Below are 16891 nucleotides of genomic sequence, written 5' to 3'. Positions count from 1 at the left end.
GCTAACCTAGAAATAGTGCTTCAGGTTAAGAACTTTGCTTCAGGATAAGAACAGAAATCGGGCTCCGGCGGCGTGGCGGCAGCAGGAGGCCCCATTAGCTAAAGTGGTGCTTCAGGTTAAGAACAGTTCCAGGTTAAGAACGGACCTCTGGAACGAATTAACTACTTAACCCGAGGTACCACTGTAGGTAGGTTTCCCAGTCCAGAAACCATCCTTTATGCTACAAAATGTTAGCTTTAAACTGTAAATTTAGATTGTTTTCAAAACTGCGAACCCTGAGTGCAAAGGCAGAAAGTCGGTACAGTATAAGAAATGTAGTAGCATCTATGAAAAAGAAACCATATGGTATTGTTAAGAAACCCTGACTACACAGCGGCACGAGAGAGTCTGGCTCCGGCCAGCACCGGATGAAACGATATGAGGAGCACTTACTGCGTGACTTGACCAAACTGTGTCCCTCTGCTTCTTTTTGGTGGCAGCCCACATTGAAGCGGCGCGCGATAGGCTACCACTGATCCGCCGAGATTGCTGTTTCCCTGTAACCGTGGCGACCGCGACCAGCCTCGCCGTTCTCTTGGAACCGCCCCCGCTCCCTTCGCCCAATCAACGAGCGCGATGAGGGCACGAGGCCGAGTAGTTTTTAAAAGGGCACCACCAACCGGTCTCTTCTCAGAGGGCCAACGGCCACGCTCAGCTGCCAGAGCGTTCGGCGGCTGGGTGAGCGGCAGTTGGAGTCGCCTTCGAGAGTTTCGAAATTAACGGTTTCTCTGTAGAAGAACTGAGAGCCGTTGCGGGGGGGGGGGGGAATGGAGCCTTTTCTGATCGTGTCGGCCCTTAACGGGGTTCGCCTACAAGCTCTCAGGAGTAAGTGGCGCTGAACTCCGTGGTGCTAACTCCCAAGTACGCATGAGTACGGTCAGCATCTGACGAAGCGGGTTGAATCCGCGAAACCTTACGCCCTAATAAATTTATTAGTCTTTAAGGTGCCACGAGACTCCGGTCCGCGAAAGCTGGTGCCATAATTGTGAGGCTCTTGTGACAGAGGCCAGGCACCACCTGTCCTTTGGAGACAAGAAGTAACCTGCTGGTCTTAAAGGTGCCAGCACGGCTCACCCTCTGAAAGTTGTGACCACGGAACACTCCTAACGGAGTGTGCTTAGCACTGCAACCATCAATAAAGCGCTGGACAACACAAACGGCGCCCTTCTTCCACCGAGAACAACGATATACGCAGTCCTGGCAGAACGGGCTTTGTTCCCGAATGTAAAATGGCGTCGGCAGAGGCAGTCACGTGAACTTGCGCTGTCTTCGGCTGTCACTCTCCTGCGCCTGCGCAGGATGTAGGCGGGACGGGTTACTTCCTGGTGTTTTGGAGAGTCCCCGCTCCTTCTACCTGTTACCCCCCTTAGCGAGGGGGCTGGTGGGGGGTTCTTGCTGGTTCAGTGGAGCGAGAGGGGGAAAGGGTTCGGGGTTCATGGACTCCTATCCCCACTCGGTAACCTCGGGGTTTCTGGGAGCAGAGCTTCCCTCAAAAGAAGGAAGGGGCGCCCGAGAAGGGGTTCGCCGCTGACTGAGTGCGGCCCTCTCCCCTGCTGTCATCATGCCTGTGGCGGCTCCAATCATTAGCTCTGTGCAGAAGCTGGTGCTGTACGAGACTAGAGCTGTAAGTAACCCCCGCAGCGCCCGCTATTCTCTCCCACTGCTTGACTGATGACTGGGAAGCTGTAAGTGCTGCGTTGGGAAGCGGGGAATGCCACTGCTGATGATCCAGCCTAAACTTTCTGAGCCCAGTTTACAGCCTAATCCTATGGATGTTTACTCACGAGCCCCACTGTGCTCTCTAGGGCTTGCTGCCTGGACCAGGAGTGGGTAAACCTTGGCTCTCCAGATCTTGTTGGAGCTCCCATCAACCTTTGCCAGTGATAGGTGATGGATGATGGGAGCTGAATTCCAGTGACACCTAGAGGGCCACTAATGTTTCACCACTCCCCTAAGATGTGCTCATGGTTTAGAGGGGAGTGACTCCTAATGAACTGGATGGGATTTTTCTGAATAAACATGCATAGGAACAGACTGATAAGGGGCCATACTGTTTGGACCATAGAATAATCAAGCAACACTGTTGAGGGGGCAAAAACCTCAGAGCAGACCCCTACAACGGCCCAGTGATGGCTGAGCAATATTAAAGGGTATGGAGTGCTGATTGCTGTAGAAGGGAATGAAGGATTCTGGAAGAAGTTGTGGCTAGCTGAAATACTGAACAGAATCATTCCACACTTAGACTCTGCAAGTGGAATCTGCAACTATGTTAGTAAACTGAGTTAGGTGCTGATTTTGTTCAAAGAAATGAAACACCTCATAATTTTACCCAAATTGTAGGGTGAGGCTGCCCTGTCTGTAAAAAAGGTAAAGGGACCCCTGACCATTAGGTCCAGTTGTGACCGACTCTGGGGTTGCGGCGCTCATCTTGTTTTATTGGCCAAGGGAGCCGGCATACAGCTGGCCAGCATGTGGCCAGCATGACTAAGCCACTTCTGGTGAACCAGAGCAGCGCATGGAAATGCCATTTACCTTCCCGCTGGAGCAGTACCTATTTATCTACAGTATTTGCACTTCATGTGCTTTTGAACCACTAGGTTGGCAGGAGCAAGGACTGTGCAACAGGAGCTCACCCCATCGCGGGGATTCTGTAGAAGGAGCTAAATATTGCTTGTTTGATGAAACATGGTCTTCAATTGTTATGCCACATTGAAGTAGAGGTACTTCAACTCCTCAGCGCTGTGCCTTTGCCTCTTGCAAGCAGCCTGGTTACCAAACCTTAAATTTAGTATAATATGAGAAACTAAAAGATAATGTAATATGTTTACCTGGATGCAAGTCCTACTGTGTTCTCAGTTAAGTGTGTGTAGGATTCATTAATCTTTTGCCGATGTTTCTTGGCTTAGCTCAGTGTAGCAAAGCAGCAAAAAAGACCACGGGAGCCAAGTGACCACTAAATTTGGCTTAGCATGTTGTGTGATTCAGGCCTGTGACATTTACACTGTGACCCACTTCTAGACATATTTACTCAGATGCAAGTCAAACTGAGTTCAATGGGCTCTTTCAAATGAGCATGGGTAGGATTGCTGCTTATTATGAATGGTGATAATTTATTATTGAAGAGTTACATTTACTGCTAGTCCTTTAATTCTGTCATCTATTAATTATATACTCAGATGTATGTTTTCTATTTTTTAAAAAAGTTTCATTTCTCCATAACATATATAGCCTCTAGTTTTATTGGCTGCCTATTTGTTTGATAAATAAATTTAAGGTGCTGGTGTTTATCTGTGAAGCCCTAAATGTCATTGGGCCGAAATACCAAAAGGATAGCCTCTCTCTCTGCTACCCCAGCTGTGTCTTAAGATCTTCTGAGGTGGCTCTTGCTGTGTTTCACCATAGTAACACAAGAGAGAAACTTATTTGCAGTCGCACCTCATATGTGGAACACCCTCCCCTCAGAAGTCTGACTGGAAGCAACATGGCTATTATTTTCTTGCCAGATCAAGATGTATTTGTTTATTTAATTTCATAAAATTTATACACTGATTGTAAAAAGTGGTTTGCAAAAGGATTAAAATAGTAAAATCAAGAAAAGAAAAATACAACCCTACTTTAAAACATACAGAAGTTAAAATACTGAAGCAGATTAGCTGAACTTTCTAAGCATCTGGGTATGTTTGTTTAAACAGGAATGTTTTTAGCAGATGCCAAAAAGAGTACAGTGGTGCCTGCTTTATTTCAATAGGCAGGGAGGCCCAAGGTGTAGGTGCTGCCACACTAAATTACCAAGTTCTTACAAATACAGAATGGGTGTGATGGGGCACCTGTGGTAATACCAATGTATCTATTTGCCCAGACATTTAAAAAGGTTTTAAGGTAGTCATTGCGTAAATATGATTGCTCTGATTTTGACTGCCTTTTTATTTGTCCATGGCAGGTTTTACTGTGTTGTGTGTGTGTGTGCGCGCGCACACACACACACACGCACTGTATACAATTTGATATGTACCCTGCTCTTGTATCTGACAGATTATGGGTATTTTAAAGAGGTCCTCATCTTATCTCTCCTAAATTGTTTATCTGAATAGTATAGGCTTTGCCTGCATTTGAGAATTGCTCCTGATATCTCACCCCAAGACTTGTCTACACAGAATCCAACTGAGATTGTTCATAAGTTCACTAGACAATGGAGAATGTATGTTTCCAAGCTATATACATATAATAATAATCTTTATTTGCATCAGCCACTATCCATAGCAATAAAATAAAATACAATGTACTGAAATAGAGGTAAAAACTTAATTATATAAAATTACATTATGGAGGTTTACATCAATAATCAAATAACAGATCTTATTCTAATTGCCCCTGCTAAATTTTTTGCAGTTTTTGGCTATTTACATATATATTTCTCCTAAGGTAAAAAGATAAAGGACCCCTGGACGGTTAAGTCCAGTCAAAGGCAACTATGGGGTGTGGTGCTCATCTCGCTTCAGGCCAAGGGAGCCAGTGTTTGTCCACAGACAGCTTTCTGGGTCATGTGGCTAGCATGACTAAACCACTTCTGGCGCAACGGAATGCCGTGATGGAAGCCAGAGCATATGGAAATGCCATTTACCTTCCCACCGCAGCGGTACCTATTTATCTAGTTGCACTAGTGTGCTTTTGAAATGCTAGGTTGGCAGAATCTGGGACAGAGCAACGGGAGCTCACCACCATCTTGCTGATTTGAACCACCAACCTTCCAAACAGCAAGCCCAAGAGAATCAGTCGTTTAGAAGACCACAGCACCACCTGTGTACCTTATAGTATTTCCCCTAACACAGCTTTAGGGTGATTATTTTCACTGGGAAACAACATAGGGAGAAAGAGTTTTTCAAAAACTTCCCAGCTCTTCATTCCTGATTGAGACCCACCCTACTGCTATTTACAAAATGGAAAAATACCTGTTGCAGATTTTCACCTTTTCTGGTTTGTGATAAGGAACTGTGCTTCCTGTCCAGTATTCTCTCTCTATGACAATAATATTTACAAAACACTTAGGCTATTTTACAACATGCAATAAATTGTAGCAGTTCATGGTATGTGCATTATCAACCACAATAAAAATCAAGCCATATTTTCCTTCAGAAGGTCAAATGTGGGGAAAGATAATATTACGAATGAATCAAAACAAATTTGGGTTCCTTAGAAGCATATTGAGAATTCAAGAGTTGTGAGGCATTTTTAAAAGGTAATGAAGGGGGAAAAGGACAAACAAATGGAAACCTTGAACTCCACAATGTGGAAATTTTCTTTTCGGTTTTCATTTGCCATGTATACATTGTATGTATGAGATTATTCCTATCTCTGCATTTCACTATATATTCCCAGAGCTTAGTACCACATTGTCTTTTCTGATTGGCAGCAGCTTTTTTTAATAAGAGGCAGAGGTTTTCCCCAGCTTTTTGGCATAAGATTTCTTCTTTAACTTGATATGCTAGGGTTTGAACCATATACATTGAAAGCAGGGCCAATTGAACCTTTGGCTCTTCAGACATTATTGAACTACAACTCCCATCATAATTAATCATTGACCTCACTGGCTGGGCTTGAAAGGAAATAGAGTACAGCAGCATGTGGATGGTCACAGGTTCGCTGTACCTGATCTGCAGCTTGTATTATGCCACTTTCTAGACCCTGCCTCCGCAACCCAGTCCATATTAGTCAAAACATTAGAAGTTATCTTTTGCTTCCTAATCTGTTACGTTTACCAATGCAAATACGTATTTGTGTCAACATGCATAGGATCAGCTGCATGGATGTCAGGTGGCTTCCCCCTCCCCTCAGAATGATTTGAAGAGCTTGCAGGTCATAGTTAAAAGATAAATCTTACAAGACAAAGGTGCCAGGCAGAAGCATTCAGCTCCATTTCCCCTTTGTATTTATTTCAGTGGCTTTTATAGCCTTGGGGATTATAGAATGGGGAATTGTAATATACAACTGTACAATCTCTAAATCTTTTCTCATGAATGCTTAGTTTCGCATGAGGCAGCAGCGAACCTTTCCCTTTCCTTCGGTTCAAATGGTGGTTTTATAAAGCAACACATTCCCACTGTAGAAAAGGAAGTCTGTTTTAAATAATCACACTGTCAAGAGTTCTCTCAAGTATATTTCAGATGTTTGCAAAGCAAGGCAAAGAGAGCCACTTGTAAATCTGAGATAATTATAGCAACTGCAAGCATACTGGGGCTCCTTGCTTGTAAGCAAGCTTTTGATTCCCCCTTTCCATTGCAGTGCTGTTGACCAGCTGCATGTCAACATCTATTTGGTTTGCAAAGAGCTTCTGACTCTCCACTGAATGTGGAAGGTGGTGCTTGCTGGAAGCTTTGTGTGTCTGTGTATGCAGAATGCCTATGGAGCTGAGAAGGAGGTTAATCAAGTGGAATGTTCTTGAGCAATTAGAAATAGTACAGTACTCTTGGAAGACAGAAACTTTTCCTTTCAATTTGGTGGAACAGAGAGGATGAGTGTGAATTGCTCTTAATAAATAATATGTTGGGTTGATCCGCTCCTTTAGGCTTCAGCAATTGCTGAACTGCATCTTGAAAGGTGGCTGGCAATTGCTGACTCATGTTGACTATAATTTTAGATGAAAGTAAAAATTTAAGGACACTGATTAGATTGGTGCATTATCATTACAGTTTTCTCTCTGTGATAGAAGGCTACATAATATTTATGCAAGATGCAGTACAGTGTAGCTGTAAAGCAAACTATTGTGAGGGATATACTGTAGCTATTCCTTAGCATGTCAGTATTTGATGTGCATGAAACATTAACAGGAATATTGTTTCTAAAGAGAAGTGTTGTATTTAACACAGTTGAAACCATTTATATATATGAAGAGTGTATTGCACATGATGCTTGCAGGATCTCTATGCTTCACTGAAGAGTCATTGGAATGTGACTGTTGTTGCTGCTTTCCTTGGTCTCCTATCTTTATCTCCTTGCATGGAGATTAAGGCTGCAACTGGGTTGGGTTATGATCACGAGCTTTGACAAAGGCAGGAAGCATTAAAAATAAGTAATATAGTAAGTGCCATTTACTAAACATTTGGTGTGTCAAAAATGGGGAATTTGGTATCCATCAAAGCTTGATTTGATGGAAATGCAGAGATATGGCAATTGCCCCTGATATACATATGTACAGCGGACACTTGGGTTGTGAACGTGATCTGTGCGGGATGCACATTCGCAACCCGCAGCTTTCGCAATCCCTGTCTGCACGGGTTGCGATTCGGCGCTTCTGCGCATGTGCAAAGACCGATTTGGTCTTCTGCACATGCGCGACCGCTGAAACCCAGAAGTAACCCGTTCGGTACTTCCGGGTTTCGGTGGTCCGCAACCTGAAGCGGCTGTAAGCCAAGGTATGACTGTATTTACAAAAAATAACTGCAATTTGCTCTGGATATTTTAAAAGAGTGATTTGTAATGTGTACTTCAGATTGTTTTGCTCAGAAAATGAACATTTGTTTGGTATCCTTGTGGTATTTTGCCTGGTTAAAGGTTGCCTGGAATAGTTGCCAAACATTTAAAAATGCATTTCTCTCTTGAGTCATTCTTCTAGAAAAACCTAGGTACTATGTAAAATTGTCTCCATTAAGATAACAGAGTAATTTTTATTATAGACAAGATAGAAGGGAAATGATTTACCATTTTATCCCATTGCGGTATATTATAAAGACTTAGAATGTGTTTTAATATTTCTAAGTCTTTATTGGGATAAAAATCCAGCTGAACAAACATATAACAAAAAATATTATTTTGTTTCCGTGTTGTTTTTCAATTGTGCAGTCCCCAAAGCAGCTTGCAAGGAGATTAAAACAATTGATAATACTGTAAAAGGTAAAGGTAAAGGTACCCCTGCCCGTACGGGCCAGTCTTGACAGACTCTAGGGTTGTGCGCTCATCTCACTCTAGAGGCCGGGAGTCAGTGCTGTCCGCAGACACTTCCGGGTCACGTGGCCAGCGTGACAAAGCTGCTCCGGCGAACCGGCACCAGAGCAGCACACAGAACACTGTTTACCTTCCCGCTATACAGCGGTCCCTATTTATCTACTTGCACTTAAGGGTGCTTTCGAACTGCTAGGTTGGCAGGAGCTGGGACCGAACGACGGGAGCTCACCCCGCCGCAGGGATTCGAACCGCCGACCATGCAATCGGCAAGTCCTAGGCGCTGACGTTTTACCCACAGCGCCACCCGCGTCCCTTGATAATACTGTACTGTACAGTAAAATAAGAGCAAGGCTATGTGGGAGATCCGCTGTAGTGTGGGCAGACCTTCGCTCACTTAGCATAACCTCTCCAGAATATCTGTGAAACTGGGGTCCTTAAAGAGTAGATTTGGGGGGCATTCAGGGGGCTGGAGGGCAGAGGGGGGGAAACCCACAAATCCTATTGCAGGGGTGGATTTTTGTTGACTGTTGGTGCTTCTGAAGCCTTGTGCATAGTGCTTTGCAAGTCTCAATGATTAGCTGATTGTTGTCACTTTGAAGACTATACCCACACAGCTTGATTTCAAACCATGCAAGCAAAAATGGTTTACCCAATGTCATTGTAGAATCAAGCCCACCTGTCAAATGTGGTGGGTGGGGCAGATAATGATTTGCCTTGTCAGTCAGATCCAATTACCCACTGCGTGTGTGTGTGTGTGTGTGTGTGTGTGTATTTGTGGGATAGAATTTTGAAAGCAGTGAGGTCAGAGGAAAGTGGAATGCAAAATGCACAGGCTGAAGCTTAAATGTATCTAAAATTGATACAGTCACTATTCACAAAGTAATGTGGATGATAATACAAACATTCTGGCATTAGTAAGATAAATGATAGCTGAAGTGGGATATTGATTAAGGCCTAAATAAGGAGGCTCTTACCTGTGAAAGCTTGTGCTATAATAAGGTGCAATAAAATTATTTGCCTATAGTTATGTTGGTTTAATTAGCTTTGTATGAAATCTTATTTATTTTTTCTTCTTTTTACAAAGCGTTATTTTCTTGTTGGGAGCAATCATGCAGAAACCAAATATCGTGTCTTGAAAATTGATCGCACCGAACCAAAGGATTTAGTTGTTATTGATGACAGGGTGAGTACATCACAATTTGAGACATTATAGCAAGCAGTATTAATAATCAAATATTTTGAATTCAAGTGGAAATGAAGCTATTCAGATGGTCCCTTTACTTTTTTTTGCAAACTAAAATTTTATTGATTTTCAGTACACATACATACATTCATAAATTACACATACCTGTATATAGGTTACATATTTAACTTAGGCTCTATCGTGCCTCTGACTTCCCTCCATTTCTTTGGTAAGTATCAAATAAAGTTCTAATATCACGTACTCTATATATCTTATTATCAACTACATGCTGTAAGAGTTATTCCAACTCTACCAGTGTCTTCAAAGATTTACAATTGTTTCTTATATACATCAAATATTTACTCCAATTTTCTTGAAACTTCTGCTCATCCTGATCTCTTAATTTTCCTGATAGTCTGGCCAGTTCTGCGTAGTCCATCAATTTAACCTGCTAGTCCATTATATTCGGTATTATGTCTGTTTTCCAATTCTGAGCTAACATATTTCTGGCTGCTGTCGTGGCATATAAAAAGAGGTCTTTTTATATCTTTTTTTTTCAATTTCCTTTCCAATCAATCCCAGTAGAAAAGCTTCAGGTCTTTTTGGGAAAGTATATTTAAAGATTTTTTTAAGTTCGTTATAGATTAGTTCCCAAAAGCCCTTCACTTTACTACAGGTCCACCACATATGGTAGAGGTCACCCTCTACCTCTCCACACTTCCAACATTTCTTATTTTTTGTTCTATACATCCTTGCTAGCTTTACCGGCGTTAGATGCCATCTGTAGATCATTTTCCACAAATTCTCTTTTAAAGCAGTACAAGCCGAAAATTTCATGTTTACATTCCATAGTTCTTGCCACGCATCAAAATCGATATTATGGCCGAAATCAATAGCCCATTTAACCATAGCTTCCTTTATCTCTTCGTCTTTCGTATACCAATCCAATAATAAATCATATGTTTTTGATAATAATTTATTTTTACCTTCTAGAATATCAATATTAAATTTAGATTTCTTATCCTCGAATCCCTTTTTCCTTTTATCTTCTTTTAGTAGATCATTAACTTGGTGATACTGTAACCACCCTGTATATAAATTCTCTACCTCTTTATACGGTTTGAGTTTTATATCCTGATCTGTCTTTTTTATTAGTTCTTCATAAGTAGCTTTTTCCCATCCATATTAACTTTATATCAAAAAACAGATGGTCCCTTTCCTAATGTTTCATTTCAAAATATTGTTTCCTCTCATTTTATATTGTTTTCCAGTAGAGGGGCTGAACAGTAGTAAATGAATGGCTGTGGTGGGTGATTTTGTTGTGGTAACTGGGAACAACTTCTGAGCTTGGCTCATATCAAAATGTTCTGTTCCTATGACAGAAATGACTTCCTCCTATGGAAGATCTCTTCTGAAGAAAGAACACATTTAGGTACAACCTACAATGTCCTCTGAGAGAGAATTTGATTGCATATTTTTCTCTTGTGTCATAGAAAATGAAACTTGTAGGACTGAAGAAAATCCATTAGTTTTATCTCCAGTACTATAGTAAAAGAGATGGAAATTGTTTAAGATATGCTTCCTCCCTCCCTCTGTGCTTATTTGTTGTGTGCCAAGTGGCTGTGAGACCCATTGCTTTTGATTTTTGTGTCAGCCTGATAATTCACAATTATCTCATTCTGCCAAGCACTAAGAAGGATATTATTACCCATTACTATACAATTTGTGCAGATAATAATAATAATAATAATAATAATAATAATAATAATAATAATAAATAAGGGAGAAAAATGATTGTTGGTGGCATCCACCTGTTGATATACCTTTTTGAATGATCAAGTCATAAGAATGCATTTAGTGGTCTCTTATTTATTGCCATGAGCGATTGTGATGGAATGATTTCCTATGGAACCATTTAAATGAGTTCTCTGCGGCAACTTACCATCTGTGTGAATTTTTCTGGAATGATACTATGAGCAAGAACCATCAAAAACCTAACATCCTCTCAAGTCACAATATTCAGCCCCAGTAGCGTCTCCAGTGTTATAGGACTCTTATCCAATGGATATTATTTCAGCTTTTTCTATCGGCATATTACAAAGTCTATCTCCCTCATTGAGTCTTCAGTTTTATTTAAATGAGTTGTTAACAACATAGCTTAAGATTTTTTGGAATGTTAATTAACCATAATTGAATCTATGTTTTTTAATGTGAAGAAAACACAAAACACTTTAGACTGGGGCCTAAGCTGTATTTGAAGCCTTTTTGAAATTCACCCACTTTGCTGCTATACATCTTGCAGCATCTGGTTTACAATTGGATTATGCTTTACAAAACATGAAAGGATGAGGAAAACAGCAATCAGTTCATTCGTTTTCCAACAAGACATAGAAACAGTCCTTTCTCTTTCTGTATATGCAATTATTCAGAGCAGTTTTTAAAGGAACATATTTTTATATGATTGCACATTCTCCATTTTAAGCATGTCTATACCCAACAAGAGGTGAGAGAGCTGCTTGGTCGCTTAGATCTGGGGAACAGGACAAAAATTGGACAGAAGGGCTCCTCTGGATTATCCCGCGCAGTCTCCGCTTTTGGTATAGTAGGTAAGGCACACCTTTTTATATATTTATTTATTTATTATGAAGTGGCTTGCATAAATTTGAATATTATCAAGTCTTTGTAAGTAGAGTTACCGTATTTTTCCGTGTATAACATGCCCCCGTGTATGACGCCCCCTATTTTTGGGGACTCAAAATTAAGAAAATGGGGAGAGATTGCCCCCGTGTATAAGAGTACCCCCCTTCTTTAACATTATTTTTTAGTAAAACAAAATAGTCTTATACACGGAAAAGTACGGTAATTCATGAAACCAGACACAAAATCCCATAACTAAAAGGGAATTTGACCCTCAGTTTGAATAAAGGTTCCTCAACCCTGCAATAAAACTACAGACAATTCAAGAAAAACTGTAAAAGCAAAACAGCAGCAAAGCATACTAAAATACCCTGTCCGTTAAAAGCTGTTGTGCCTAAAAGTTAAAAAGCTAGACTTCAGCTGAATGTATTGTGTAGAGCAGGCATAGGCAAATTTGGCCCTCCAGATGTTTTGGGACTACAGCTCCCACCATGCCTGACCACTGGTCCTGTTAGCTAGGGATGATGGGAATTGTAGTCCCAAAACATCTGGAGGGCCGAGTTTGCCTATGCCTGGTGTAGAGCATTTGCCATCTGAGGCACTACCACTGAAAAAAGCCCTATCCCCAGGAACTACTTGTCTAAGTTTTGAAGGTGGGAATATCTGGACTAGAGTCTTTGACAAAGATCTTTAAAAGCAGGTAGGCTCATATGGGAACAGTGGTTCTTGTATTTGCTGTTGTTCCTGCACGTACACACATGCAGCATTGTTACAACATGCAAAATGTCTCTGAATGTAGATAAGTAATTAAGGGCCAGAGTAACTAGCCAAATGCCAGAATCCATAGTTGATGAGTAGTTAAATGATTACTCCTAATAAAATTCAAAGAATGAAAAATTCACCTGGTCTCTGTATCAAATATTACCACTTGAAGTGGATGTGGTATTTTCTTATTCTGCTAGGCAGGGGTTCTTTTCCCTGCAGTGATGAAAAGTTTTTTCAAGTTGAATTTAATAACGACAAAGTGTAGACAAATCAGTCATTGTACAATCAGTCACGTTGCAGTATCAGACATTGATATGGGGTTTTTCGGTTTCCTTAGTTCACCCCGGCACTGACTTGATGAAATATCCATCAAGAATCCAATAAATCATTTTGTAAGGAAAAGAAAAGAAAATCAAAAGCCAGCAACCACTTTCGAAAGCACATTTTAATTTATATCCTTGAATAATTTAGTTTACAATTTAGAAGGAAATGCATGCTCATTTCATACAATTCTGTAAATTAAAGGAGATCCATTTGCGCAGGAGTTTTTTTCTCCAACTGCAGTTTTCTGAGGTGTTAGGAAATACAACTTGAAATGGCATGTGCTTGGTTTTAGCCGTCTAGTACTATATTGAATAAAATGACAGAAGTAATTTCTTCTGTCTTTTACAGGCTTTGTCAGATTTTTAGAAGGATACTACATTGTGCTAATTACAAAGAGAAGAAAGATGGCAGATATTGGAGGACATGCAATGTATAAAATAGAAGATACAACTATGATATATATTCCAAATGACTCTGTACGAGTGACTCATCCTGATGAAGCAAGGTAAATTATCCTTTTTCTCTTTGAGATAACATAATCATACACAGAGGACAAGGGTTAATAGCACAGTGATATGCATGTCTACTCATAAGTTGGCATCCATGTGACTTGGGAAATAATGGAGGAGTGGTTCTTTAGGGGTGAAGTCAACCCTTTGGAGAGTTACGGTGCCTGTATAGACTAATAGGAGATAAACATGTTTCATAGAAACTGGGGCTGATGAAGGTGGCCATTTGTGCATCATGGTTTTTCTTCTCTCTGCGCTCATCTCAGCCGTCATTCCTCCTCTGGTCATTGCTGTGGATACACAATCTAACTGTCTTCAGGCACTGTGGTAATCTTCAAGGGATTCCCACACAGTGGAGTTGATGTTGCCAGCCTTCAAGTCTTGTTGCAGACATCTTTGTAATGCAGAGTTGGTCTGCCAACAAGCCAGCTGCCTGAAGCCAGCTTCTCGTAGAGCATGTCCTTAGGGATCCTACCATCTTCCATTCTGTGGACATGAACAAGCCAGTGTAGATGTTGCTGAGATACTGCATCTTTGTTTGAGACCCGTTCCTGCATTGTGATGCCCAGATATGGAAGGCATTGAGGCACTGCTTCTGGTGGGTGTAAGTTGCCCACATCTCACTACCATGAAGCAGCATGCTAACTATGTGATCCTGGTAGACCTTCATCTTGGTATTGGTTGTTAGCATCACATTCTCCTATACCCTTTTGGAGAGGTGAGCCACTGCTTGCCCAGCATCACATTCTCCTATACCCTTTTGGAGAGGTGAGCCACACTTGCCCAGCTAAGCATCGATGGAGAAGTTGCTGGTTATGGTGGAGCTCAAGTAGACAAAATCATCTACTACCTCAAATGTGTGGTCACCAATGCTGATGCATAGCTATGGGTTAATAGCACAGAGAAGGGTTAATACCACAGTGGTGTGTGTGTCTATTTAGAAGTAACTCATTGAATTCAGTGGAACTTACCGTACTTTTCCATGTATTGGACAATTTTTTTAAAATTAAATTATGTTAAATATTGGGGGTCATCTTATACATGGATAGTGCATAGTGGGGTCATGCGAACCGGAGATTGCCAGCAGCTGTTGGGCATGTTATTGGTGGCTGTGGCAAGGGCTGGTGTTGATTGTCTGTCACTGATCAGCAGACAGACGATATATGGCTTTTGTGACATGTGTGAGTGTTGTCATAGGTCATGCGGTTGAGCTCAACAACTCTGGGCCATCCTCCCCCCAAAAAGCTCAACAACTAAAAATTTCAACCACTATAGGCAATCTACCCACCATTTTCTTAATTTGGAGTCCCCCAAAAGGATTGCTGCCTCATTTCCTTACCTTTCAGAGCACTGGTGGGAAACCTTTGGCCTACACTGTTTTGGCCAAGACTCATCACCTGACATCGTATGAAGTCTAGTATTGTGGCTTGTCTTTATACTGGTGCATTGTCATTAACTAAAGTTTTGGTGTTTCCTTCTCTTTTATGACTTTTTTTCCTAGGGTATGTACAGCTATCATATGTTCTCCAGGCATCTTCATTCTTATAGAGAGGATATGGTTTTGAGCTCACAAACCAATATAAGAAATATTCAAAACATGTTCAGAGCTAATGAGAATGACTCTTTGTCTGATAGGATGTTTCATTGTTGGTGGAGGGGCTAAAGTATTGGGGCTATAACAAAGCAAACCCTTGCTTTATGAGAATATTGTCTTACTGTGTCTTTAGATACCTTCGAATATTTCAGAACGTGGACCTGTCTAGTAACTTTTATTTCAGGTATGCTTTTCATTTCAAATGATTATTAGAATGTTGAAATTGGTTCTTAATTATGGAACATCCAAGAATTCCTTCTCCATTATCTCTCTCACAATCCTGTAGAAGGATAAAGATGTCTGAAGTATTTCCATTTAGAAACACTCACAGGCAACTTCTTATTTGTTAAAACAGAATGTTCTTGTTGCCTACCACTGTCCAGGTCCTAGGATCCTTCTGTTCTCATATGTGAAATTCAAGTCAAGTCAAGTAACCTTTATTGGCATCACATAGGAACGTTCAGATACTTACTTGGCAGGGGAGACACCTTGATCATATGTGAAATTGTCTCAGCCATTCTTGTCTCTGGCTCCTTTACCTGGTTGCCATTAAGTCCCCTTGATGACTTTTTCATGTAGTTTGACCCCTGCAGTGGTGAAGGTGGAAGTTCCAAGGATCAGTGGGCACAATTGACCGCATACAAAGCTAATGATGGATGAACCCTTCCATCTCAGTTTTTAGAAAGGGCCTCAGCTAAAACAAGTTATTTTCTCCATGAAATCTGAAAATGACTAGCATTATTTCTGAGCCCATTCTGAAATTTGCACTCCTCGGCATTCCCAACCATTTCATTGAGAGTGTGTCAGGAGCTAAGTCTTGCTCCTCCTCCCACACACCAGAGCCCTGCCCCATCATCCCTTTTTCTTATCACAAAATGTACCTGGGTGAGATCTCCACTAGTCACTGCTGACTAGGATCAGGGGCGGAGGGAGGGGTGTGTGGTGGGGGTGGTCTGCCCCGGGTCTCACTACTGAGGGGGGTGACAAAATGCCAAGCGGCACTCACCATGGGGCCTGCAATGCGCCAGAGCCACACGTCTCCCCTGGGAGAGACACAGTGGCTTGGGCATGCACAGACTCCAATGCTGCCCAAACGGTCCGCCCACTGCCTCTCCCTCAGCTGTAGGGCAGCTGAGTGGGAGGAAGCAGGCAGACTCCGGAAGCCCCACAGAGTGTCCTGCCCCAGCCCCCATGTCCTGCCCTGCTCCCATGGGTGGCTGGCCCCACCCCTGGGCGCAAGGCACATGCGCCGCCCCAGGCACCCCAGCGGCTTGCTCTGCCTAGGATACAGAAAAACCAGTATCTTAGGTGCCAAGAACCACGGGGCATGTAATTTCCAGCAATTCTGTTCCAAATGTCCTGGAATACTACATTTCCTGAGATACTTAGCGCCTGGGATGCTTTCATTTCAGTATTTCAGGCATCAGGATGGGGGAGATGTTACAAAGAGGCCTCCCAAGAGGCTTAACTGCAGCTGCTAACAGTTAAGCTTTGGGTAATGGGAAGGAAGAGTGAGGGACTGAGCTCATTACGAACCAAGCCCAAGCTCCACCAAAGTTACAAGTTATCAGTTTCAGCACTCCATTTAATAACAAAGCTTCAGAGTTGTTGTTGTTGTTGTTGTTGTTGTTGTTGTTGTTGTTGTTTTATTTTGTAAATGTCTGCACCACAGGATTATCATTTTCACCTTGCATACCCAAGTCAGATCAGTTTCAATAAAAGTGTCTACTCTTGGGACTTGGGCAAAACGCTGCAACTAGACTGATGGTAGGAACAGGCTACTGCCAGCACATGTCTCTGGTGCTTAAAAGCTTGCATTGGCTGTTTACGTGTTTATGGGCCAAGTTCAAGGTTCTTGTACTGTATTCATTTACAAGGCCCGTAATATCTTGAGTCCAGAGT

The 16891-nt window shown here is 41.8% G+C and overlaps 2 protein-coding genes across 4 annotated transcripts in view; one reads left to right on the top strand and one right to left on the bottom strand.

The window, feature by feature from the left end:
* AK9 (adenylate kinase 9) overlaps window positions 1–1228 on the bottom strand; it is a 61996-nt gene extending 60768 nt beyond the window's left edge. For 2 of the 3 annotated variants that reach the window (XM_082216766.1, XM_082216768.1), the window contains exon 1: window positions 433–845. The gene's annotated coding sequence lies outside the window, so the exon portion shown is untranslated. Of the gene's footprint in view, window positions 1–432; window positions 846–1113 lie in introns of those variants that run through there. The other variant, XM_082216767.1, reaches the window with a different exon arrangement.
* A 136-nt stretch (window positions 1229–1364) lies between these two features.
* The window catches only part of FIG4 (FIG4 phosphoinositide 5-phosphatase), a 58551-nt gene continuing 43024 nt past the window's right edge, over window positions 1365–16891 (top strand). The window contains exons 1-5 of the mRNA XM_082216771.1: window positions 1365–1663; window positions 9062–9160; window positions 11643–11766; window positions 13235–13391; window positions 15123–15173. Of these exons, the coding sequence (XP_082072897.1) occupies window positions 1601–1663; window positions 9062–9160; window positions 11643–11766; window positions 13235–13391; window positions 15123–15173 (494 nt within the window). The 5' untranslated portion in view covers window positions 1365–1600. The remainder of the gene's footprint in view (window positions 1664–9061; window positions 9161–11642; window positions 11767–13234; window positions 13392–15122; window positions 15174–16891) is intronic.

Source organism: Podarcis vaucheri (genome assembly GCF_965113315.1).
Source record: "Podarcis vaucheri genome assembly, chromosome: 3".
Lineage (NCBI taxonomy): Eukaryota > Metazoa > Chordata > Lepidosauria > Squamata > Lacertidae > Podarcis > Podarcis vaucheri.
Note: the sequence above shows the minus strand (reverse complement) of the source record. Positions and strands in the feature narration are given on the sequence as shown.